At 58.8% G+C, this 25,088-nt stretch overlaps 1 protein-coding gene across 6 annotated transcripts in view; it reads right to left on the bottom strand.

The window, feature by feature from the left end:
* HDAC4 (histone deacetylase 4) overlaps positions 1–25,088 on the bottom strand; it is a 239,297-nt gene that overhangs the window by 44,360 nt on the left and 169,849 nt on the right. For 3 of the 6 annotated variants that reach the window (XM_024755628.1, XM_024755765.1, XM_024755979.1), the window contains exons 8-13: positions 22,276–22,388; positions 18,306–18,422; positions 18,018–18,216; positions 13,644–13,882; positions 5,415–5,654; positions 2,435–2,621 (exon numbers count right to left, since the gene is read on the bottom strand). In XM_024755628.1, the coding sequence (XP_024611396.1) occupies positions 2,435–2,621; positions 5,415–5,654; positions 13,644–13,882; positions 18,018–18,216; positions 18,306–18,422; positions 22,276–22,388 (1,095 nt within the window). The remainder of the gene's footprint in view (positions 1–2,434; positions 2,622–5,414; positions 5,655–13,643; positions 13,883–18,017; positions 18,217–18,305; positions 18,423–22,275; positions 22,389–25,088) is intronic. The other 3 variants (XM_024755683.1, XM_024755839.1, XM_024755907.1) reach the window with 2 other exon arrangements.

The following is a 25,088-nucleotide window of genomic DNA, read 5'->3' as shown; positions in this document are numbered from 1 at the left end:
GACATCTTCCAGGAAGCAGCCCTGTTGTCCCCGACACAGCACAGTCACACACCTGGCTTCCCAGGGTTGGGACAGTGGGAAGGTGGCTGGGTGAGTGGACGCCCTGGCAGCCACCGGCACCTGTCACTAACACCTGCTTGTTCAGGTGGAGAAGGGAGGGAGCGCCAGGCAAAGAGCAGGGGCCGCGGAGTCAGAGGTCCACGGCCGCTCCTTCTCCATGTCTGATGCTGCCAAGTGGACGCATTAGCACCAGCCTCCGGGGGAACGAGCTTCAAGGTGAGCCTGTTTCTACAGGTCCAGCTGGACACGGCAGTGCCCGAGCCTCCCCGCTCAGTCTCTTAGAAGTTGAGCTAATGGGAGTCAGTCCCCTTGCATTGGAGGGATTCTGGGTCCACCAGCAAAACTGAGCAGTGGGGCGGGGGAGAGTGGGGTTGGACTTCTGGTAAAAAAGCAGTAGGACAGGGGCAGGTTTACAGTCAGTGCACTAACGAGGGTGTGCCTGGTAGCGCGTAACAGATGCACACACACGGCTATGTGGACGGCACAGATGTATGTATGTGCACAGCCCAGGGGCCCATCAGTGCCACGACACGGCCACCCGCCCCTCCACAGCGTCGTCGTGGTGATAAAATCGCCTCCTGACGTTTACTGGCCATGAGGCCAGGAACTTCAAGGTGATGCCACTGTCATCCCCCTTCACAGACGGGAAACGGCAGCAGAGCCGGTCTGCAGAGTGAGCGGGGAGCGGCCAGCATGCTGGGCAGACATGCGTGGGCTCGGAAGACGCCAAGAATGGCCGACAGCAGTGCAGGGCCCCCAGAGTCCTGGCTTCGTGAAATGCACAACGTCTGTGTCTACCTGTGTGTCTGGCTACGCGCAGAAACAACCCAGGAGATGTGACCTGAACGCCGACAATGGCTCCTCGGGGGGCAGGGTTGGGGCACCCGTTAGCTTCTCAGGTTTCCATCACATGTGCTTTTTTTTTTTTTTTTTTTTTTTTTTTAAGTATTTATTTGGCAGCACCGGTTCTTAGTTGCGGCACGTGGGATCTTAGTTCCCTGACCGGGGATAGAACCCAGGGCCCCTGCCTTGGGAGCACGGTGTCTTAGCCACTGGACCGCCAGGGAACTCCCATGTGTGCTTTCTTACAGTGATATGCACTGTTTTATACATTAAAGAAAAACTGATAACGAAGACAAACTGAGGAGGTCCATCAACAGAGCAGGGTCCAGCGGCCGGGCCGCTGCTGGTGACGTCATGCCGGCCCGCAGGCTCCCTGGTGGGACTGCTGACCGCCCAGGGGACACATCTGACACGGGAGCGTTTCCACTGTGGTCCTGGGGTCTGTCATGGGAGCTGCGCCCTTCTAACAGTGGACCTACCTCAGCCAATGGCCAGGGACTCACACTTTTAAAGAGTCACCGCTGATTCTATTTGTGATACTTGGCAGTTTTCTGGTTTTCTTTCTGCAAAGCAAGAACTTAACTTCTGGATATACTGACTATGGACCTTTTCTCTGAATGTGAGCAGTATCCTGAGGCCTGACAGAGAGAACACGGCCACGTCTGCACATCCCAGTGTGCAGAACAACAGGGCGTTTTACGAGAACTGTTTGGAGGAGGATGAAACTGTTGTGTATTTAGATAACTTTACCTTAACATGCCACTAAGAAGAAATATCCAATGAGATGAAAACAGTGTGAGGCGCTATCCCGGCCACCCTCCCGTCCCAGGCCGGGTGCAGCAGGGTGGAGGCTGCCCCGGGAGCAGCCTCGGCCCGACAGCGAGGCCAGTGCCTCAGACCCTGGTGGACGCCTCACTCGGCTACCGTTCTCAGCCCTGACTTGCGGGGAGCGCCTTTCAGGCGCAGGCAGAGAGTCCTGCCCGCAGACTTCTCCCCGGCCGGGCGGGGCAGCGAGGCAGCACAGGTGGAGACAGCTCGGTGCACAGAGCAAGCGTCCAAGGGCTGGCCGAGCCCTGCTCTCACGCGATGCGCAAACACTGCACGGGGTCACCTGGGCCTCACAGGCGAGGTCCTGGCCGAGCGCTCAGTTCGAGGTCGGGAAGGACGCGAAAGGGCAAGGTCGCTGCCCTGCTGACCGCGGACAGGAAGCCGCCCGGCCCGCACAGGCCCGCGGACGGGCTGTTCTCTGGAGACTATGATTCTCCGGGGAAGAGAAGGCGGGCTTCTGGGCTCAGGACAGAGCCCCAGGGTCACAGAATGGGGTGAGGGGAGCCCCAGGGTGAGCTCCATCCGGTGCCCCCAGCCCGGGCTAAGCCGAGGGCAAAGGTCGGGCCAGGTGTGAGGGGTGTGAGCCCTGCAGGAGGCGGGGGGTGCTGAGCCGCACCCTCTGGCCCGCGCAGGCCCCGCAGTGGCGCCTCCCGCCCCCTCACGTCTGCCCAGGCCGCAGCCCCGACCCCCTGCCCCACGTTACCTGTGGTGAACCGCGGCTTGGTCGGGGGCTCCTGCACAGACATGGGGAAGGTGGCGGACGCGGGGGAGGACTGCGCTCGGGACAGAGGCCGGTGGCCGCCGAAGGACACGGGGATGCCGGCTGCCTCCATTGACGCCTGGTAGCTCCTCAGCTGGTGGACCCGTTGCTGCTCCAGGAGGAGGGCTTGCTGGGGGAGAGGAGACAAGAGCCATTTTTGTTGCTTCCAGGCAGCTCCTGCCCCTGGCTGGAGGGCTACATGTGTCTCCTCCTCCCAAGTCGCTCATCCACCCGGCCCTTGGCCCTCGGGTGGCACCGGATGGACAGCCTGCGCTGGCCCCGACCAGACCGGACATCCCCGTGGGAAGACAGACCATCAGCGGAGACGCCCGGCGAGCCCGGTCAGGGCTGACAGGGAGGCCCGGCCCAGCCAGGAGGCTGCGGGGGGTCCCTGAGGAGGTGGCACCCAGGGAGGCAGGGCGGCCGGGCAGAGGGTGCTCGGGGTGGGGCTCGGAGGTGTGAAGAAAGGCACTGGTGCAGGAAGCCACGCCGACGGGGCTCGACAGCACTCCCGGCCGGTCTGGTTTCGACCAGGACCACATGGTCTGCACGCCAGAAACTTGGATGAAAAGCACATCACGGCGAAAATGCGACTTCTTCTCCATCCCCAACCTCTTCCCTCTCCTGGTCTCACACGTCCTCATGCCAGGACGGGAAGGACGGCTGAGGCAGAGACGGCCAGGGCCCAGCAGTCTGGGTGTGGGTGCACCTCTCCGAGGCCTGGACCCAGAGCGCAATCCCCTGGACCCCGCTTTAGCCAAAAATAACCAGAGTAAAAGTGGGTGAGTTAAACACACACTTTACAAGCTTCTTTTTCACAGAAGGTATCTTCCATGTGAAGAACGGGCTTCTGTGAGAATGCCAAAAGGTCCGAAAGCAGGAAGTTTGCAAACCAAAGGGCCTCCGCTGGATGAGGCTCTAGGGCTCGGAAGCAGGGAGGCCACAGCCCCTCGGCTGAAGCTGGACAGGCCCCCCCATCACCCCTTCCCTGCTCTGGACTGAGCCAGCGGACAAGCACACACAGGAAGACGCCACGGGGACCGGGGGCTGGGTGGGAGAGAGGCGCTATGCCCACGGGAAGGTGGGGTGCTGGATCTGGGGTGGAGTCAGGGGAGTGGTGGAGGTGCCAGCACTGCGGGCGGCCGCCCAGCCCCTGCCAGAAGCGCGGGGAGCGGGGGGCTTCCTCCCTGGGCGGCCACGGAGGGGAGGGCAGGACACCCTGTTCAGAGGTGCTGGAGAAAGCAGGGCTCCTGGGCGACTGCAGGCTCCATGGCCAGCCCTGCCTCTGTTCCCGGGGGAAACGCTGTCCTTTGGGAAGCGCGGGTCCCGGTGAGGAGCAGACCCCCGGACGAGGGCCCAGGGCTGTGCCGCGGCCCTGGGGGTGGCCTCTGTCCGGGCTCCTGGCCTCCTGCCTTTACGAAGCAGAGTGGAGAGGAGAGAGCCCAGAGCCCCTCCCAGGCGCTTCCTCCCCTTCTGCTGACAGGGCGCCCAGTCTCTCCAGATACGAGCCGCCTACAGAACGTGGTGCCCGTCGTAAGCTGAGACCTGCACATTGTTGCGTGTGCACCAAGCTCCCCCGAGAGGGGCTCTGCTTGTGGTTCCCCAAAGCAGACAGAAAGCAGGCGTTTCTGATAACTGTCTCAGGCTTGGAGTACAACGAGGATAATTTTCCTTAGTGAACGCTGGCCACTTTATCATTGACAAGACACTAGCCCCCAGAAATTGTCGAAACGCCTTCCAATTTCATACTAGCGTACGAACAGCAAGCTGAATTGCAGTTATAATGAGAGGCTGGCTTCCTTCAAAAACGTGCGAGGCCCATGCCCCCCAGCACTGGAACGAGGCCCCAGCTCAAGCCCCGTCACCTGCAGGAGTCTGCACAGCACAAAAGACAGCGGCTTCCTCCTGCTGGGACCTCCCTGTTTTCATTAAGTGTTGGTCCCCGTGCACTTTGCAGAGTGGTGTTTAGCGCTGAGGCTGTGGCCCGAGAGAGGAGACGGGCTGCCCTCCAAATGACAAATAAGAAAAGCAACACAGTGCCAGCCGCCTGCGGTGCCTGCCCCGGCGTGTGGAGCCGGCAGAGGGCTGAGCTGCGGCCTGTGCGGGGTCTCCAGAGAAACCTATGAGCTAATCCCGTGTGTCACCTCCCGCCCCAGTCCAGATGCCCCCGGGTGGGCAGACGAGCAGCAGAGGCGCCTGGCCTGGGCTGCCGGGCCAGAGGAGGAGCTTGGCTGGGCAGCTGGCACCAGGCCCAGCAAGGAGGGGGTGGGCAAGCCGGGGCCCTGCACCTCGGGTGCTGAGCTCCAGCATCGATGAAGGACACGATTAGATATTAGATTCCACTCCTCAGATGCCCTGGGCCGGATTCCGACTTGCTGGCCGGCCGCGCTAGCGTTTCCCTGACCTGGCAGTTTTCCTTTTCACTCAAAGTCAATGAACCATCCCTCAGATTTAGTCATCAGTCTTGTGAGTTTGCTCATTGCACGTCACTGCCAGGGAACCTGACCCGCTCTGGACACCCGGGCCAGGCTGCTGCGCTGCACCTGTAAGGCTGGTCGCTGGTGGCTTCTTGGCCCCCGAGGTCCCGGCTCCTGATCAGATGCCACCTAGCTTTCTGATCAGTTAACGAACCGGCCTCCCTCCCCACGTGTATGCTGATCCCACCAGCACTTGCATCCGTGTTCAGCTACAGCCTGTGAACCTGAAGGAAAAGCATCCCTAAGGAGTTCAGGGCCTGTGCTTAGCCGGAAAGCAGGCGCATAAGTGCCCAGAGCGGGCAAAGGGCCAGTGTCCCTGGGGGTGACCCGCTATAACACAGACGTCGCACCACACCTCCCTCCCGCATCGCCAGGCAGACGGGGCCTGGGCGGCGGTGTGGAGGAGGGCACCGCCCCCGGGGTCCGGCCCTGCTCAGCGGGGTCACCTGTCTGAACAGCAGCTCCTGCTCGGTAGGCTGCCGCTGGCCCGGTGCCACGTCGTCCTCATCGCTCTCTACGGGCTCCTGCTTCACCTGCACCCCGGCCAGCGTGTGCGCCTCCTTCGGCCCTGAGGGCCGGTCCAGGAACGGCTCCTCCAGGAGGGCCTGATGCTCACGCAGCTCCTCCTCAGTCTCCTCGGGGTGGCTCTCGGGCTGCCGGGCCGGCTCGCTCGCTTTGGGGATGATCTGCAACACAGAGGGTAGGGACGGAGCTCGGTGTGACATGGGGCGAGATCGCAGGACAGGAGAAGGCTGGTCACAAAGCCCACACCTCAGAAACACAGAGGCCAGCCTCTGAGGGCGCTGTTACACCCACACGCACCCACTCCCACACGCATGCGCAGAGACGTGCGCGCGCGCGCGCGCACACGCACACACACACACACACACACACACACACACACACGGGTGCTGGGTGCTGTCCGAGGTGCTGAGAAAGGACACAGCCCGGCATTTGGTACCTGCTCTTAAGCACATGTGTGCCTGGCACAGAGAAGCGCAATGCAAGTTACAGGTGTGGACACACGTCCACACCTGGGCGTGAAGAGGGAGGCCTCCTTCCTTCGCGGTCACAGCTGCTGGGAGAAACCTCGCCCGTGCCCCTCCCCTGCCACCTCAAGAACATGCGCGTCCCAGACGCCGTGATGACCCTGCCTGCCAGCCCCCGACGGGACACACGTGGCTCCCCTGCTCTCCCCTGGCCTCTGCGCCCACTCACGCCTCGCTGTCCGGTCTGCCCTGGGCCTGCTGCCCAGACACCACGCTCTTCAGCAGTGCGGTCCTTTCTCTGCTGAAGGTTCCACACACCGGTAACTCCCAGATGCAGGTGCCCGGCCCAGGCCTCGCTCCTCATCCCCAGACCTACCGCCCGACAGCCTGGTAAGCATCCTGGCTCAACACAGACACCCGGGGCACCGGCTCTCACTGGCCCTCCGCCTTCCGTGCCTGCCCAGCACTGCCCATCTCATGTCTCTGGAGAGCACACTTCTCTCCATCCTCACGCTCTGCTCCCGTCCTGCACTGGGCAGCCTGCATCTCCTGCTAGATCACAGCCACGGCCTTCTGAGGCCCCTCTCCCGTCCACCTCCGTGTGGCGGTGACAGTGGGCTCTCAACGTGCCACCACCCTGCCTAAGCCCCTGCAACTCTTCCTCTCGTCCTTACTTTGCTCCTCTGCCGTCGGCCCCGCTCACCCTCCCCTCCAACCACGCCATGGCCATCCTGACATCACTGCAGTTTCCTCCCAACGGGCTCCCCACGGCTTCCCTCCCTCCCGGACGCCCCTGGGCTGACGCCTCGACACCCCTCAGACCTCCAGTCTTCTCTGGGAGGCGTCCTTTGGCCTTCCGGGTGGGGGCTGGGTGATGCTTATCTGCGTCCGCACCCCCAGGCTTTTCCAGCCACAGGAGTCATTGCAGCTCTGCCGCTGCCGTTTACACGGCCGCCTGACCTGCAGCCTGCAGTTCAGGTGAGGGTAGGGGCCACTGCTGACTTACCCACGGGGCACGTGGTAATTATCCATTAAACGTTCACCTGAACGACTGGGTAAGTGAATGAGCCGTCCGGGTAGTGGGAGGGTCAAGGTGGAAAGTGAGCAAGGCCAGCACACCGGGGGCCGCAGGACAGCAAGGGCCGGCCCGACGGGGACGAGGCGGGGACCTGGCCCGGCGTGCGGGGGACCAGCAGACGCGCAGCCCAGAAGTAGGCGCTGTGGTCGGCCAGCCCGCCAGGGCCTGGGAGGACAAGGGCCTGCCCTAGCCGCTGCGACGTGGTGGGGACAGGGCCATGCAGCAGCAAGGGGGCAGCATGTCCAGGCCCGGGACACCGCAGAGGGAGGGCCGTCCAGGATGGCGCCCTGGGTCTCGGGTGACGAGGCTGCCGCCCCAGGCATGGGGGCCAGAAGACAGACAGGTGCTGGGGGCACAGAGGTCTCGGCCGTGCCCAGCCTGAGGGGAAGTGGTGAGCTGGGAGGAAGCTGAGAAAGAGGAACAGACGCGGGGCCCCCTCCTCTGACGCGGGGGCCCCTCCTCTGACGCGGGGCCCCCTCCTCTGACGCGGGGGCCCTCCTCTGACGCGGGGCCCCCTCCTCTGATGCGGGGCCCCCTCCTCTGATGCGGGGCCCCCTCCTCTGATGCGGGGCCCCCTCCTCTGACACGGGGACTCGGGCACAACGAATGTCTCAGAGCAAATTAATAACTGAACTGCTTGACTTTCTGTAAACTGTGAAAGAACGTGCCCCAAATTTCAAAGCCCCAAGCCTGAAGGTCGCTCTCCATGCACGATCTGTCCATTCGCTGTGGGAAAGGAGTCAATGAGGCAGATGTGACTGGTGTCGGGGCTTTAAGGAGACGTGAAGCTCTCAAAAGCCCCTGTTTAGGTCCCTGCCATGCGAGAGATCTGCCCTGCAGGGGAGAATGAATCTTGTCACCACTCCTGACTCTGTTTCTAGAAGGAAACCGAGGTCTTCAAGGAAGCCTAATGTTTTCTCGTCCTGGGCGTTTGTATTTTAAAAAGTCCTTACAGAGCCGCCTGTGCCCTCACCCACACCTGGATGCAGTGAAGCCTGGCCCACGAGGGATGGATTCGGGACACCTGTGCCAGTGCTGGTATTCCATTAGCTTGTAACCAGCCAGGGGTCAGCTGTACCCGGCGGGTACCAGGGCTCAGCCCCAGAGGAAGACTGAGCTATAGATGCCCTCCTCAGCACCTGCCTTACTTTGCTGAGAAAATAGAGTTTTGATTGGGCCAGGGGTTTCTTTGATGTGATCATCCTTTAAGTCGTTTGTAATGAACACTGTAAAAGAAAGCAACCTATGAAAGCCAAGCCGTGGGGACCCCAGGCCCTTTCTTTACATCTGCCCATGGCAGCTTCTCATCAGAAAGTTCCAGTCCAGCCGGAACAAGGTGGCCAGAGCTCCGGGAGCAGGTCAGCGCCGCTTCAGCAGAAGGCGATGGGGTGAGTGGAGAGAAAGCTGGGGTGGGAGGGTGCTGGCTGGCAGACAAGCTCAAAACTCTATTTTGAGTAAACAATCCGCCAACCTCACATCCAGGTGCTTCGACAGATTTCTCACCGTGGTTCATCAAAAAAAAAAAAGTGTTTTGAAAGTCTGTTTCTGATGATTTTGAGATCTGTCAATCCCATCTGCTTCCCACACACCTGGAGTCCGCGAGGCCCCGTGATGAACTTCGTGCCTGGACAGAGTCCACTCGGGGCCAGACTGTGCCTGCCCCCCACCTGCCCCTCCACTGGGGCTGGGTTGAGGCATGGAGGACCCATCTCTGCCGGAAGAGGGCACTGGGCCTCTCCTGGGCCCCGGCATGTCCGCAGGCGCCTCGAAACCTCAGCAAATGGCATTGTAAGCCTTGGCTTTAGGACCCACGGGGTCAAAGCTCTCTCGTTTCCGCTGTCCCCCAGGGCCTGGCGCAGAGTCTGATAGGTAACAGGGTGGGGTTTGTGGGAGGTTTATTGAGCGTGGGGCCTGAGAAGGTGGCTGGGGAACAGACCCGGTGAGAGGACGCCACGGCAGAGGGATGGGGAGGGAAACAGGAAGGGGGGACAGCAGCCAGGATGGATATGGGAGTGGCCAAGGCCCCTTGCGATGCACTGGAGGGCAAGGGTGTGAAAGAATTGGCAACAATGGACAGTGGGGTGGAGGTCAGGGAGAGGGACCTGGGGACATGGACGGGGGCGTGGACAGCAGGGGGCGGGCATGGGGATGGGGGCTCCCAACACCATGGACTTCACCCTCCAGATGAAGGTCCCGGAGGTGCTTTCTCAGAGCGGGTGGCAACCTCCTCTCCGCTCCGTGGAAAGATCCCAAAGGGTCAGGGGACTGCCTGCGGGGAAATGACCCTTGGGGGCTCAGCCAGGAGGGGGCCGAAGGTCAGCAGAGAGTTGGGTCCTGGCACAGTGAGGGGAGGGCAGGGCAGATGGAAAACGGAAGCGGGGAGCACAGATGCTCCAGGCCAGGCTCACGGAGGGAGCCCGGGCGGCTGAGGGCCGGGGAGTGGGTACTTCGGGGGAGGTGGGGACGCCACGTAGACAGAGGGGGCAGGAGAGAGGCTCCCGCAGGGGAGGCCGAGGGGGAGGGCGGGGCCCCTGCAGGGGACTTGGAGAAGCAAGGTCTCTGTCGGGAGGGAGGCTGCGGTGCCGTGGCCCGAGGGTGGCCTGCAGGGGGGTCACCCGGAAGCTGCGCCTGGTCCTGAGGACGCCAGGCCTGCTCCAGGCCCTACGGCAGGCGGCCCCTGAGTGGGTAAGTATATCCGGGGACGCAGTGGAGGTGGAGGCCCCGGGAGCAGCGACCGAAGGGTAGAGGGTCCTCGTCGTCCGGGAGGAAACGGGGTTGTGACAAAGCTGAGAACATGATCACCGAGGAGACAAGGAGAGCAGCCACGGGAAGGTGCACTCAGTGGACAGAAGCTCAGTCCTCGCTCTCGTCCAGCACTTTCCTTTCAGCTCCAAAACTACAGCACGGTTTCGGGAACAGCGCAAGATGCTCCACATGCCCTTTGCCTGGACGCCAGCAGACGGCGGCCATGGACACAGGCAGAGGCCGCCTGTCCTTCCGCTGACCTACCGCGGGCTGGCGGGCTGCCGGACCCAGCTGGCAGACGTGTCAGCACGACGCTCTCCCCAGAACCCAGGGGAGACCGTCCACCGTGGGGCTTTGAGGGACGGGCTTGGCAACCATATCTGCTGTGTATACAGATGAATACAGATGAAAAATACAGATGAATTCAGTACCTGTACCCAGTGTGTCACGTGTGAACTTAGTAACTGTGTATGATCCTGGTGACCTGTATTTAAGTTTCCTCTATTGTTCCAATAACGCCACTCGTGGCCTTTTTGGTCTGATTTGGGTCCAGCTACAGGTGAAAATTTGTCTTCAGGTGTCCTGTACAAGGCTGACATTTCGGGAGAGTCCACGTACTCTGTAAAGTGCCCTGGAGGTGGAGGAGGGCTGCCCCCTCAGGAGAGACGTGGGCGGTGCCCCCCGCGGGGCCCGCAGGGCCCTCGGGTCGGGCGTGTGTCCGTCGGCGTGGAGCCGGGCCATCGGGGGTTGGGGTGGTGTGATCGTGTTGACTGTGGACGTCAGTGCGAGGTCTGTGGGCTGTGTTCTACTTCTTTCCATGAATGACGGGCATAGGGGTCCAAGGGCTGGATGTGCAAGCCTCGGAGGTTTCCACGTGCGTCCTCTGTCCCGTGTGGTGGGGTTCCTGCCCCCAGCCCAGGCACATGCACCCTCGCCTCGCAGGTCGGCCTGGGTGAGGAGTGTCCCCGCCCTTCCCCCTGCAGCTTCACTGTCAGGGATCCCAGGGGCACGACCCCCATCCCTGCAGCCCGTCCTGGCAGGGCCTGGCAGGATGCAGCACCTCTCGGGGGGCGGAAACTCCACACTGGGGTGGGGAGGAGGGCTGTCCCCATGTGGCGGCCTCCCTGTGACGCCGAGAGGCCTGCCACACACCCGCCAGGGGTCTTCTATCAGCAGTGACGCCGGTGTGTGTGCAGCCAGTCTCCTTGGGCCACGGCCACAGACAGAGGTCTGTTTCTCTCCCTGTCCATCTGTGAAACGCAGCTCTGCATCCACAGGTTGGGCGGGTCACTCAGCAGATCTGGCTCCGTGAGAGGAAGGAAGGCTCACTGCGGGTGAGTGCGACAGCGGAGACGTTGGCGGTGATGCCGCAGCAGATGGGACAAACGCATCAGCTCTTTGTCTCCCAAAGACCCTTAGGATCTCGGGAGCACCCTCTCATCAATTAAGCGAGAACAGACGTAAGCCATGTTTATAACAAGAAGCTTCTAAAAGCCAGACTAGAGTTCAGGGCCCAGACCTAACTGGTGAGCAGGCCAGTATGTAAAGGTCATTGGATACACTCACCATTAGACACCCAAACAAACGAGGCCCAGTTTTCGTATTCACAATGGAGGCTGAACAAGCAGTGAAGCACGCAAGGAATGGCTGCAATCCCGGTGCACGCTGGCCAGGGCTGCAGGGAGCTGGCTCAGGGGCCATCAGGGTACGAGCCCCCCCGAGATGAAGGGCAGAAACGTCAGTGCTGGCGGTACTAGATATGACTGTCAGCTCCCTGAGCATCCCAGGAGAACAGCGCACAAACACTTCAGTCAACTGTCGTTCGCTACGGCAAATCGATCACAGAGCAAAATCCAGGGGGATCAGCCAGCTTCTGAATCACTCTGTGAAGAATGCAGCACACACGATAGGTGTTTCCTGTCTTCCTAAAACCTCCTACACGTCCATCACTCGGTTCATGACGTAGTGCAATTAAGAAGCCGGTTGGGGGCTTCCCTGGTGGCGCAGTGGGTGAGAGTCCGCCCGCCGATGCGGGGGACGCGGGTTCGCGCCCCGGTCTGGGAAGATCCCACATGCCACGGAGCGGCTGGGCCCGTGAGCCATGGCCGCTGAGCCTGCGCGTCCGGAGCCTGTGCTCCGCAGCGGGAGAGGCCACAGCAGCGAGAGGCCCGCGTACCGCAAAAAAAAAAAAAAGAAGCCCGTCGGTATTAGGAAGGTGACGTGAAGTGCCTTTGACGCTTTTGACACTTGGTGATGCCCCGCTCGCCCACCCTGATCAGGTGCCTTTCCTGCCCGAGTGGGGGGCTGGCTTCAGGGGCCCCTCCCACTACTGACACGGCCCTGTGCTGCCTGCTAGGAAAGCCCGCGCAGCCAAGGGGGCTCCGGGGCGGGGCTGGCGAGCCTGTGTCCCAGCGCCTGGCGGGCAGCAGGGGTCTGGGCTTGGCCTGCCCTGAGCGTCTGTCTGGCCTCATCCCTGGAGAGGGCGGGGTCCCTCCTCACCTCTCCACCTTGCACCTGCCGGGCACGTCCCACCTGCTGGGCACCTAAACACATGACCCTACCCTCGTCCCTAGGCCCCTCCCGTCCCTGACCCTTCCATCCCTCAGGGAAACAGACAGAGGCCTACGCACATCTGACAAGTGGAGCACAGGTGACCCACCCGAAAAGGGGAAATGACGGGTGAGCTTTCACGGGAAGCAGACACGTCCATAATCAGGGCTCGCCGCCCCCAATCTGCCAGCGTTCTCACGTTTCCTTCAGAAAATGCCCAAAGTTGCCTCCTATCACCTCAACCTCTTATTTTTTTAACAGCTTTATTGAGATGTAATTCATATAGCATAAAATTCACGCCCTTTAAATTGTATCACACAGTGGTTTTAAGTATATTTACAGAGTTATGCAACCGTCACCATAAGCTGCTTTTAGAACGTTTCCACGCTTTCATAAAGAAACGTCACACCCCCAGCCCCTGGTGACCACCAAGCTACTTTCTGTCTGCCTGTTCTGGACGTTTCACGTGAATGCAATCACGCACCATGTGTTTATTAGTCTTTTGTGCCTGGCCCTTTTCACTCAGCACCACGTTTTGGGGTTTACCCACGTGTGGCCTGTGTCAGCGCTTCTTCCCTCTTTGTGGCTGAGCAACGTCCCGTCGTACGGACGTGCCACGCTGTTTATCACGCACCGTGCGATGGGCACGGGGGCTGCCCCCTGCCCACCCATCCGGAGCAGCGCTGCTGTGAGTGCCCGTGGCCAGGCCCTTGCCCTGAGTTCTCCCGGACAGATGCCCCTGAGCTGCCGGGCAACGTGGTCGCTCCACGGTTAACCTTCGGAGGAACCGCTGGACCACGTTCCGAAGTGGCTCGTCTCCTCTGACAGAAAGAGGCTTCACTTCGAATGTAAGCATTAGAAACGAGCCACTCAGAGCTGCTGCTCCTCCGTTTCCATAACCAGCAGGGCCCCGCTAACCTTGCCGCTGCTTCCCGCTGAAAGGGGGCCGGGAGTGACCGTCCAGACCGTGGAGGGATGCAGACCTCTGGGCAGGAGCCCTTCCGACGAGGCTGCTGCAACAGGTGGGCAGGGCACGGGTGCCGAGGGGCTCGGAACCCATGCTTTGGGGGCCCCGTGCCTCCGTTGGGGCCTCTCTGCTGCGGGTCTGCTTAAGAGGGTTAAGTGTCCTTAAGAGACCCCAGAGAGAACCGTGCGGGCCAAGTAGAATAAGCCCCCGGGAAAGAGACGCTTCACGCGCACAGCGCGCTGCAGCCGCGCCCAAGCCCGCAGCCCCGCCGCCCATCGCAGCCGCGCCCAAGCCCGCAGCCGCGCCCAAGCCCGCAGCCCCGCCCAAGCCCGCAGCCCCGCCTCACCTTGCCGAGGTGCAGCTGCGGCTGCTGCAGGGGCTGCTTGTGCTTCTCCAGGAACTGCTGATGCTGCTGCTGGACCACCAGGTGCTGCAGCGCCTGCGCGCTCTGGGGCAGCGGCGCCGACTGCGTGCGGCCCAGCGGGCGGTGCTGCCGCAGCTTGTGCACCGACGGGGACACGCGCTCCGCCCCCACCAGGGGCTGCGCGTGCAGGGGCAGCGCTCCCAGGCCTGCAAGATAGCGGTCTGAAGAGAATACAGGGGGGAGAGGCAGCAGAGGGGAGGGGAGAGGGCCGTTGAGTGACTGTCGGAGGCCGGCGGTCCGGCACCGCCTCCCTGCAGCCCGCCGGGCCTGCTCTAAGCTTGGGCTTCAGGGCAGAGGCCTTCCATCATCTGGTCCCCGGACACCCAGGTCCAGGCCGTAAACGAGAATGGTCCCGGCACAAACGCCCTCAGAGGGGGCCCAGGTCCGGCTGAGGAAGGGGCCAGGGTTCTGGTGGCTCCAGAGTGTCCTGGAAGAGCAGGCTCCTTCCCGACAGCCCACAGAACCAGGGTCTGAGGATCGGTGGTCCCTAGGGATCAAACCATCTTAAAGTTCTCTTAAAGCATAGATTTTATACACACAGAGGGCATTAACACTTTAAAAACTCCTGACGCACATTGCCAAAATCTCTATGAATTTCTGGAAAGCTTTTGCTACCAGCTGATAGGAAAAGGGCAGCTTGGCCGCACCCGTGCCTGGACTAAGTTTTTCAGTTAAGAATCTATATTGACGGGACAGGGTCTTGTTTGAATCTGTGTTTGAATCTTGTTTTAAAATGCAACCTCTTCACACAAAACCCAGGAAGGTAAACGTTTTTCCTCCTGTATTCCTTTGTATTCCAACCATCAGTATTTTTTTTTTAATGAGTTTTGATTGATTTTTATTTATTTATTTTTGTCTGCGTTGGGTCTTTGTTGCTGTGCGCGGGCTTTCTCTGGTTGCGGCGAGCGGGGTCTACTCTTTGTTGCGGTGCACGGGCTTCTCATTGCGGTGGCTTCTCTTGTTGCAGAGCATGGGCTCTAGGGCACGTGGGCTTCAGCAGTTGTGGCGCACGCGCTCAGTAGTTGTGGCGCACGGGCTTAGTTGCTCTGCGGCATGTGGGATCTTCCCGGACCAGGGCTCGAACCCGTGTCCCCTGCATTGGCAGGCAGATTCTTAACCACTGCGCCACCAGGGAAGTCCCAGTATTTTTTTCTTTTACAAATTGTTGCTTTAGATTAGTTTACCATTTTTCCCCGGTTCCACGGGCAAAAGGGTATAACGAACCCATCCCAGGCCACCTGAGTGTCTGTTCCCTGGCACCTGAACAACATCTAAGCATCACTCAGGCAGACTATGACCCCAGATCAGGGTGTCTGACCAGGAGAAACAGCAGGTAAACTGACACACCAGCTCTCGGCTTCCCAGAGAGGCTGGCTCCCGCGACGGGGCACCTGCCCGAGGCGGCCCTGCTGACAGGTGGGTGGCTCCTGCCCTCCCCCCAGGGTCTCCAAAGCCAGGGGGGCTGTGTTGCCATGTTTAGTCGAGCCTGAGACTCCCGGTGGGTACGGACTCTCAGTCTTTTCCTGGTCCCTTCAGGGGGGCTATTTCTGAATTAAAAATACTACTTTGTGCCAACAGGAAAAAACCCCTCAGCCCTAGCAAAACTGTCCCTAGTTACCTTTTCAAAAAGTTAATCAACCACAGTTCCCTAAGCCACCATCTCTTTTTATCCAAACCAGTAGTTTTCTGGAAAGGTAAGTTATCTTACACTTTACCGTCTGCTTGGCTACTAAGTTAAAGTGAATAACTCAAAATGTATTCGAGATAGAATAGAATCGTTCTCTCCCCAGCTTTCCAGAAAAGTTTTTCAAAAAAGAACGGCATCGTTGTAAAGAAGGTCTTTCAGAATTCATCAGTTGTTGATGTAGGTATTGTGGGGGAGTAAACCATTTCATGGAGATAAGGACACCAGCCACGCAACGCTGCATTCATGGGATTAAAAGGCTACTTAGTTACTGAAAAGGTCCCTTCTTGGAAAACATCCCTTGTTGTTTTTAAAGCTCCTGTGGACCCCCAAGAATGAGGGTGTAACAGGTGATGGGACAGCAGAGCCCTGCGCTGGGGTCATCTGGGCCGACCCCACATCATATCCCGCAGAGAAGCTTCTCTCGCTTCTAGAGGAGGGAATACTAATTCCATGGAGATCTGATGTCCGGTTGGACACAGGCTCAGGAACAAGGAGCTCAAGTGGGCCAGCGAGGCTGGGACTCCGGTTCCTGCTGCCGTTGCGGGTTCTCCAGGGCTCCCCTCTCTCTGATCTGGGCCTCCAGCAGCTTGACGACAGTGCAGACGCCTGCCTTCACCGGGCGACGCCTCCCAGAGGACGCAGGCCGCGGTCCCCGCGGGGCTGTGGGCGTGTGCTGACGGTAGAGAGGCCCTACACACCCCGACACGGGCGATGCTTGGGTTGGACACGGAGCTGCCCGGGGCGCAGGCCTTTCGGGCTGGAGCCCAGTTTTGTTCTGCCTCCGTTCCTCACCTGTCACCCCCATCCCACTCACCCCAAATTTGACTCCAGTGCCCCTGGAGGGTAAAACTGTGGGGCTACCATGCTCGGGGACAAGTGCAGTGATCAGCATCACTGAAAACTGGACACCCTGACCTTCCAGTAGCAAAGCCGTCAGCTGGCAGCCAGTTTCCGGTTCAGAACCTAAAGATGACCCCTTACATCATAAACGAGAGTTTCTGAGGATAACTCAAAAGCAGTTGTTTTTCAGTATATGTTGTAAAACTTTCAAGCATGAGGGCACAGTATAAATTAGGATCAAATTCTGTCCTGGATGACCAGCTGCCTGCAGAGGCCGGCTGGGTTGGGCGGGGAGAGGGCCCAGGCTGCCCCGCCCACAGGGACCTGCTTCTGAGTATTTGTGAAATGATGCGGTTCTAGCTCTGACACTGTCTGTCTGTCCATAGTGACCACCAGCGAGCGGGCAGGTCTGTGGGCCGACCACTGGGGAACCTCAGGGAACCTGCCAGGGGCAAACCTGCAATGACCCTTCTGCTCAGACACCCCTCCTGGTACATGGCTCCATCGCAGAAATGTCTACTGTGTACCTTCCGGCATCAAACACCGCGGGGGGTGGCAAGGTCGTAGGAAAGCCCAGCGTCTGTTCTCCGGGGGGAAGGAAGAATGCCCAGAAAATGCCCGCACAGAGTGCCCGGGAGGAGGGCCGGGGGGCACCGGAGTGGGGCCTGATGCAGAGGAAGGGCTCTGAGAAAAGGGCGGTGGGTGCAGAAGGCGCCGTGCGGGCCCTGCCAGTGCTGGGCGAGCGGCACCCCGCGTGCTGCGGGGGAGGAGAGAGGGAGGCCCACGCAGGCTGCTTCCACGCCGAGAGCTGGGGCTACGCGCCACGCCGGAGCTGTTCGACAGAGCTTCCTGGGCTGACGGAGTGTTCCGCGTTCCTACTGCCCCACAGCCAGTGGCCACGTGAGCATCGGATGAATTGCGTGTGGGACTCCCCGTCAGATCTCTCCCTCTGCTGTTAGCCTTCAGTTTCAATGTGGTGGCCACGCTGGCACAGCTCTGGACCCTGGCAGGGCTTCCCGGGCCTTCCTACGAGTGTAGGGTGACTCCAGAGATCCCAGGATCAGGGAGGGGGCGGGGAAGGGCCCACAAGACCCCCAGGAAGGACAGACAGGCCAGCAGGGAAGTGAGGGAGAGAGCGAGGTTGAAGGTTAAAAACAATGAAAGACCAAGAGTCACCACCACAACCAGAGCACCTAACAGCTGAGGAGGGAGTGAGGTCAGGGCCGCCCCGCTGATACTCAGGGCTCAGGAGGCCCCTGTAAAACCCAGGGAGGAAGCTGAACACCCCGCTGGGTGGTGCCTGGACCCGGGGTGATGACCCTACGGCAGGGCCCCCTCATTTCATGGCGAGCCCCACGCACGCCGTCACTCGGAAAGTAACACTTTTACACTGCTGTTGCTAGGCGAATTTCATAGCCAAGCTATTCTTTTCTAAATATAACCACCCCTTAGATGGGGCACATTAACGAAAATGTTACTGCTAATAGAAACCCGCTGCCCGCCAGAGCCAGCCCTGGGCTTCCATCACGTGTCCGACGACCCAAAGGGCAGACCCATGAGAGGGGCCGCTAGCCCGCTCTCGGGAAATGAACCAGAAGGTGTGTCTGATGCTCCTGCTTCCACGCGCCTGGCTCTGTGAGTGGACTCGGTCCATCCAGCCACAGCCCGGCATGCGAGGGGCAAGTCCAGAAGTTCTGGGGGGGACAAGCCACCCCGCCATCCCTCCCGGGAAGCCCACGACGGCCTGACGCGGCCTGCAGCACGCTCACCTGTGACGAGGGGCGTCTGCGCGGGCGGCTGCTCCAGGAGGACCACGTGCTGCAGAAGGGAGCTGGGAGTCGCCCCCGAGTCGCGCTCCAGGGGTGCGGTGCCCAGGTAGGGGGTGAGGTGGGTGCCGGGGAAGAGGGAGATGCGTTGCTGGAGGGCCGGGAGGGCCAGTCTCTCGGCCTCCTGCTGGCTGGCCGCCCCCTGGAGAGGCATAACCAGGCTCCCGGGGTCAGGGGCCTGGGACGGCCACCCCGCGCCACTGCCACCCAGACCCGTGGGCACCCACTTACCGCGGAGGGGCCGGTGGCGGGAAGTCCCAGCGTGATGTTGGGCAGGGACGGTGACGTGTACAGGGGCAGCGGGCCCACCGAGCCTTCTCGCGTCACGAGTCTGTGTGCCAGGCCGGTCTGGGAACAGAGCACACAGGGCCATCACACAGGCTCTGCACTGCCAAGCCCGGGTGACACTTGCCAAGGAAAACGACCACAGAAAACACTTTGCGGCAGACCACGCCCAGTTTTGAGATCCCCGGTACAGAAATCTATTAACGAGGACAGCACGGGGGCGAACACGGCATTCAAAGCAGGCCACAAGCACTGCAGCCTGATTCACAATCCTTCACTCTCTTGTTTTGTTCTTATTCAATTCACTCATCGTTGTAAACTATCAGAATAAAATCTAGGACAATATATTTAAAAATATATTCTTAGAGTCGGGAATGTCTTTCCAAACATATCATGAGAAGTAGAAACCAGAGAAGAAAATATTGATTAAAAAAGAAATCCCGGGCTTCCCTGGTGGCGCAGTGGTTGAGAGTCTGCCTGCCGATGCAGGGGACGCGGGTTTGTGCCCCGGTCCGGGAAGATCCCACATGCCGCAGAGCGGCTGGGCCCGTGAGCCATGGCCGCTGAGCCTGCGCGTCCGGAGCCTGTGCTCCGCAACGGGAGAGGCCACAGCGGTGAGAGGCCCACGTACCGCAAAAAAAAAAAAAAAAAAAAAAGAAATCCCGTCACATAAAGGGCAAATAATGGTCACAACAAGGTTGGCAACGTATAGTAGAGACAAAGACCAATATATAAAGGACATGCAAATCAAACAAGTAGTGAGAAATGACAAAGAAGAACCCGTATGGAGAAAAAAACTCACAGAAAAGAAATACTCAACATCATCAGTAATCTAAAAACATACCTAAAAATCTAAAAACATTTAAAAACCTATCCAGTTGGCAAAGATTTTCAAATACGACTACAGCACCTTGACCCAGAGAAACAGAAACACACTGCTGGCTGGCTCATAAATCGGTGTGCTCCTTCTGCAGGACAATTTGGCAATCCGTGTCAAAAGCCTTAAAACCGGACCTAACCTTAAATCCTAAAATCCCACTCCACCCTCAGGATGCACCCTTAGGAGATAAAGCTGGACGCACACAGACTTGGCCACAGGAGCGCTCTCTGCAGCAGCGTCCACGCTGTGCTACAGCGTGTCAGAGGATAAATCCATGAGGGCATGTTTACACGTGGGGACGTTCAGGTTGGAAAAATCTTGTGGATGACTTGGGAACTTATTTATCACGTGTGGTTAAGTACCAGTCCCCGAGGACTTGAATTGCTGTCGTATTTCACATCTTTTTGCTTCTGGAATGAAGGTTCTTTGCTAAAAGGACACTGTCCTATTCACACGGTATCCTCCCTCACTAGACGCCCAGTGACGTGTGCGGGGCCAAGGGCACAGGAAGAAGAGGCCGAGAAGGTGGTTGCCGTGACGCTGGCTGGTGGTGTCATGGGAAATAACACTAGCGACGGACATCTAACCAATTCTCTCCTAGCTCTTCTCACATGGACTATATAATTAAGGATGAGAAGCATTTTGGGTGCTTTAAAATTTCATTTGCAAGGTTAAAAAAAAAAACATGAGCTGCAAGTTGTCACAAGTTATTGTAAACAAACAATGGCAGGCCACCTGTAGCCCCGGCTGGAAAGTCCGTCAGAGGACTGTGCGATTACCACCCCAGGGCATGTGCGCAGGTATTCGGTGCTTTGCAGAATTTCCTAGGTGGCTTAATGGTGTCATACTTGGTGTTACTTGGAAACACACACACACGCACGTGATAAACTCCGTCCTCATGCTCTAAGGGCAGAGCAGGAAGGACCGGCGTTCTTCACCTGGGAGGGAAGTTAGTGCATCTTCCCCAGAGAGATGGCTGCGGCCACCTTTAGTTCATTCACATATTCAATTGTACAGTAATGATTAAAGGGCTACTTTAAAAAGTAGCCCTTTTTCTAGATACAAAAAAAATCAGCAAGCTATGATTTAGAGAAAGTGATTGAGATTGCCAAGGAAAGCACGATTTTGTTCCTGGATTTGTCCAGGAACAAAATAAGCAAACATTTAATGTTTGAAAGTTGTCATTTCCTCTCTATAACCAAGGCTTTTTTTTTTTTTTTTTTTTTACCTGGTTTATTTTTAGAACTAAAGCAGCCTTCTGGGAATTGCCTGGTATGTCGATTTGTCTGCATTTCCGGTGCCGGCCATCTCCATCTGCCCTAGGACGTGCTTCTCAGCTGTCCAGCTGCCCAGAAAGGCCAGGGCCAGGGCAGCATGCCCTCTGCACGCCCCCGAATCACACCTGGCTTTCCGCATCGGCTGAATGTCTTCCCCTGGAGAGAGGCTGTCCAAGGGTCAGGGGAGCCCTGCTTCCTCCATGTAGGCGGGGCGGGGGAGGTGTGGAGGATGCTGAGAGTCCCTCAGTCAAGCAGGGAAAGGGGGCGCCGGGCCAGTGGGCCTCGCTCCCGCATGAGCACCCCTCCTCACCTCTGGACTGGAGAAGGGGAGCAGACAGAATGGAGGTCTCAGAGAGAATGTCCAGTTCTAACTATACTTGAAATCCACAAAGGACATCCATTTGTGATCAAATTTTCAAAGACTACCCCCATGATTACAATGAATATCTAATGCAAAACAGGAAAACTGCACTCTTTACATTTCTTGTGACTCCTCTGACATCTATTAACCTGCAGTAGCTTAATTTACATTAACATGTGATTTGTAAAAATTAACATAATTTAAACTGGCATCCGCCCAAATAAGGCATCTCTACAATATGAACCATTAGGTACATAACTGCCCGTTTTAGATAAAATCAGGATCTACGACAGCTATTGACAAGCCACACCCAGCATTCACATCTCACTCCAGGTAGCGATTTCTAGGCCAAGTTCTAAGGCTAATTACAGGTAGACCTCAGCTGTGAACTCAGTCTCACAGAGAAGCGTTGTTAAAACTTTTAATAATGTAAACAAGTATTTAAACCGGTAGGTTGAAATGCACAGGTAATAAAAGAAGTAGCACATAAAGGAAAAGAATAAAAGAAAATGGGGACTCGGCAGGCTAGAGGCAGTAACAAAAAATCATTTCCAGCAGTCATCTTAGTTTCTAAAAATCTGCTTATACCTTAAGTGTCTAGAAACTGGAAATGAAAATGGAGTGGACACGTGTGCCTGTGTCCTCCAACTAAGACTTGTCAACCCTCTGGAAGGGCAGGACTCATTTCTAAATACTTAAGGAAGAAAGTAAATATCAGTATTTGATAAATTATAGCCTCCTGTACGTTGGAAGGAATGTAAAAAACCTCATGAGAACCTTGCAGTCAATAGGACTGTCTGAGCAGGAAGGACACGGCACCGCTGGCTCAGTCCAGGGAAACGAGGTGTGCAGCCGGCTCCCCAGCGGTCGCCCCCGCCCTCGGGCCCCTGATACCGGTCGGCACCTGCCCATCCCAGTGGGCACGGGAGAGACGACTGGAAGCCGGCCCTTGTGGGGGAGGGTGCCTGGCACAGGGCTGGCACAAGGCAGGAGCTCCAGAGACACTTGTGGGATGAGCCGGGGGAGAGAAAGTGAATAAGGAGGGAAATGAATGCATATGGAGCAAAGGTTCTGGAACCTCCGGCCCGGAACATGGCCCTGACCGAGGTCTGGTCAAGGGCACGACCTGCAGCCAGCCTTGGGGCCCCTCCACCTGGCTGGAGCAGCCCCCCAGAGAGAGCTCTCCCGGAACTCTCTCTGCACCCACATCCCTCTCAACCTGTAGCGCACCTGGGGTCTGACCGGCAGAGGTGAGGGTCGCTGACCCCTGTGGTCAGAGGCTCCTGGTTCCTGAGACGCTTCTGAAATGCTGCCCCTGACAGTCAAGATTGAAGGGCAGCTGGAAACTGCTCTTTGGAGCCAAAAAACCAGACGTGGACAGGAGCGCTGGGCACTGACCTCGGTCGGGATGCTGGGGACAGCAGGCGCGATCCCATTCTCCGCGCTGGCATTCCCAGAGCTGTTGTTGGGTGAGCTGGGTGCGGAGCCCGGGGCGCTGCTGCAGGCCGAGTCTGGGGGTGGGAGAGACACCTGTGAGCCTGACTCAGGTCAGGCAAGGACACAGCTTCCGAGGCCCTGAGCTGCGCTGACCGCCTGTCCTCAAAGCTGCACTTCTGCTTTGAGCTGGCTGACGGCAGAAGTCCCAGCAAGAAAGAACAGGACCACGGTCCCCAAACAAGGGCCATGGAGCTAATTCCTTGCTCTCTGTTTTGCTAGCGACCCCCTGTGAGCTTCGCAAGCCTGTGGCTCGTGGAGGCCCCACTGGCACCTTCAAAGCTGTGCACACACAACTTTATTCCCCTTTTGAAAAGTCTCAGGATGATCGTAAGCCCAGAAAAAGAGACCCTGGACACTTACTGGTATTCTAACAACAAAAGGCAAGAAAACACAGAGGCCGAAGGACTGTGAACGGGGAAGGTCAGATTCACTGTACTTGCTTATAGAGCCCCCTCGGTCAACATTTGCTTTGAGCTAATCTTTGCATTTTTCAAACATCCAAGGAAGAGCACAGCTGGTGGCTTCTGTCATTGATCAGGGTTATCTGAAAACTCACCCCAAGACACTCTCCAGGTAGCTGTGACGGGGGGAGTGGCCCCAGCCCACGCATCGGGGCTGGGACTGAGGCGGCCGTGTGTCCCAGCCGGGTCTGCCCCTCAATTCCCAAGGAGCCACTGTTGCTGTGTGTGCAAACACGTGACGTAATAGGAGGGTCTTGTTTGGCTGAACGCTGTTTATCAATGGCAGCCTCTGGTTAAAACCTTCCAGAGGGAGCCAGCCTGAGCCACTTGCCTTTCCCTCCTGAGTACTCACTGACCACGGGCACTGCTGACTTAAGACTGCCCTGATCTGGGCTCCCAGGCTCGAGGAGGGGAGGCCTGGGCCACCTGCCTAAGCTGGCACGCCGGGGGTGCTCAGCGGGCCACCCTCCAGCGCACGAGACCACGGAGCTGCCCGTGGGGCCTGGCGGACTCTGAAGCCTGGTTCCGGCCGAACTCAGGGTAACAGTGCGAAGCCTGAGGGTGCTGGTGTGGATGGCAGTGCCCATACCCCAGCGCCCAACCCCACAGGCCCGGCTCACTCGGGGAAGGAGACCTGACCCTAAGGGCACATGAACGACCCCCTCAACCCAGGGGACCGTGAGCGCTCTCATCCTCTCCACCGAGCAGCTGTCCCCCTGGGGACACCCTGGCAGCAAGTGGCCCTGTCCACTCGAGGGCCCGCCCCGCCCTCGGGGGCACCGATGGTGAACTCAGGCCCCGGCTCCCCTCCCTCCTCCCACCAGATCCAGAGCCTGGTCTCCGCCCAGTGAAGTCACATTCACACGCGCCCCCCTGACCGGGCTGGCAGGTGTCACACTTCACGCGTGAAGACAGGGCTTGCTTCCCCGACCCCCACGGCAGCCATCCCCCTGCCTCGGACGCCCACATGGTGAGGCCCTCCCACCTTCCTTTAAGCGGGCCTGTGTCAGCAGCTTCGGCAGATAAACTCTCCCAGGTGTGTGTGCGAAAGCACAACAACTTCCGGGGGCAATAAAGATCTATATATACTATCTCTCCAACCTTTCACCCGTTTTCAACTCGAGAACGTTGATTATTTTTTCATTCCACTTCAAGGAATCTGGTCTAAGAAAATAAATAGAAATGCGTAACCGTCACGATATTCTTTGTCTCAGCACGATGGAATACCATTAAAGGTGCCAGAAAGTGTAGTGACTAACGTCAAGGGAGAAAGGATACAAGTGTACACAGGGCGTGTGACAAATGCACAGAAGAAGGACTGGAAGGAAATATGCTCAGATGTTAACGGCAATTTTCTCTGGATAGTGTTGGAGGGGCAGCTGATTCCCTCGTTTGCTTTCCCTAATGGGCACGGCTTTGACGGGGGACTGGGAACAGGCAGAGTGACGCTGCCACGTCCCGGGACCTGTCTCACCATCATCTCAGTGCCACCTCTGGCCCCCGTCTCACCGCCGTCCCCCTGTACCAGCCGGTGGAGCTGCTTCGGCGACGCTGTGCACCTCTCCTGCTCAGGAACCTTCACCACCTCCCCAGTACCCCGGGGGAGGTGCCCCCGCTCTCTCTGGGAGCCTCCCTGCCTGGAACTCCTTATTTTCCAGTCTTGGGGAAAGCCAGCTCTGCTCAGAGCATCCTGCCTCTCCAGCCGCCGGGAGGTGTGCTGGCCGGGAAATCCATCCCTCATCTCTGTGCTGCCTGCATCCACCCGTCGAGCTTCCCCGGGCCCGGTGTGGCCTCCACCGCTGCCCTGCCCCGCTGCCTTCGTGGTGCCCTCTTTGGGTAACACAGCCCAGGGCCAAGCTGGGGCCGCGTGTGGTGCGTTAGCTGCCCCACACGTGACATCTGGGCTCTGGAGTTAGACTGGAAGCTCCCTGGAGGTGAGAACGCAGCTCACCATTTTGGTGCCCAGCCCGGTCCTGACACAGTCACAGGCTGACAGCACGGACGCCAGAGCCGGCGCTCAGAAAGAAGCCGCAGGGGACTGCGTCCCACCAGAGGCGGGACTGGAAATAGACGCAGGGGCCCGCCGTCCGCGGCCTGGCATCCCCCAGAGAGACGAGGCCCACGTGTGGTGAGACACACGCTCTAAGTCATTCGAGGCCCGAGTCTGAACAGAATCCCCCAGGCAGAGGACCTTGAGGTGACCCTTCCCTGATCTCTCTACCAGAATGAGCACACGATGACAAAGATGGGCCC

The sequence above is a fragment of the Neophocaena asiaeorientalis genome, unplaced genomic scaffold (genome assembly GCF_003031525.2).
Source record: "Neophocaena asiaeorientalis asiaeorientalis breed wild unplaced genomic scaffold, Neophocaena_asiaeorientalis_V1.1 scaffold185, whole genome shotgun sequence".
Classification (NCBI taxonomy): domain Eukaryota; kingdom Metazoa; phylum Chordata; class Mammalia; order Artiodactyla; family Phocoenidae; genus Neophocaena; species Neophocaena asiaeorientalis.
The sequence above is the reverse complement of the archived record's forward strand: the minus strand, read 5'-3'. Positions and strand labels throughout refer to the sequence as shown.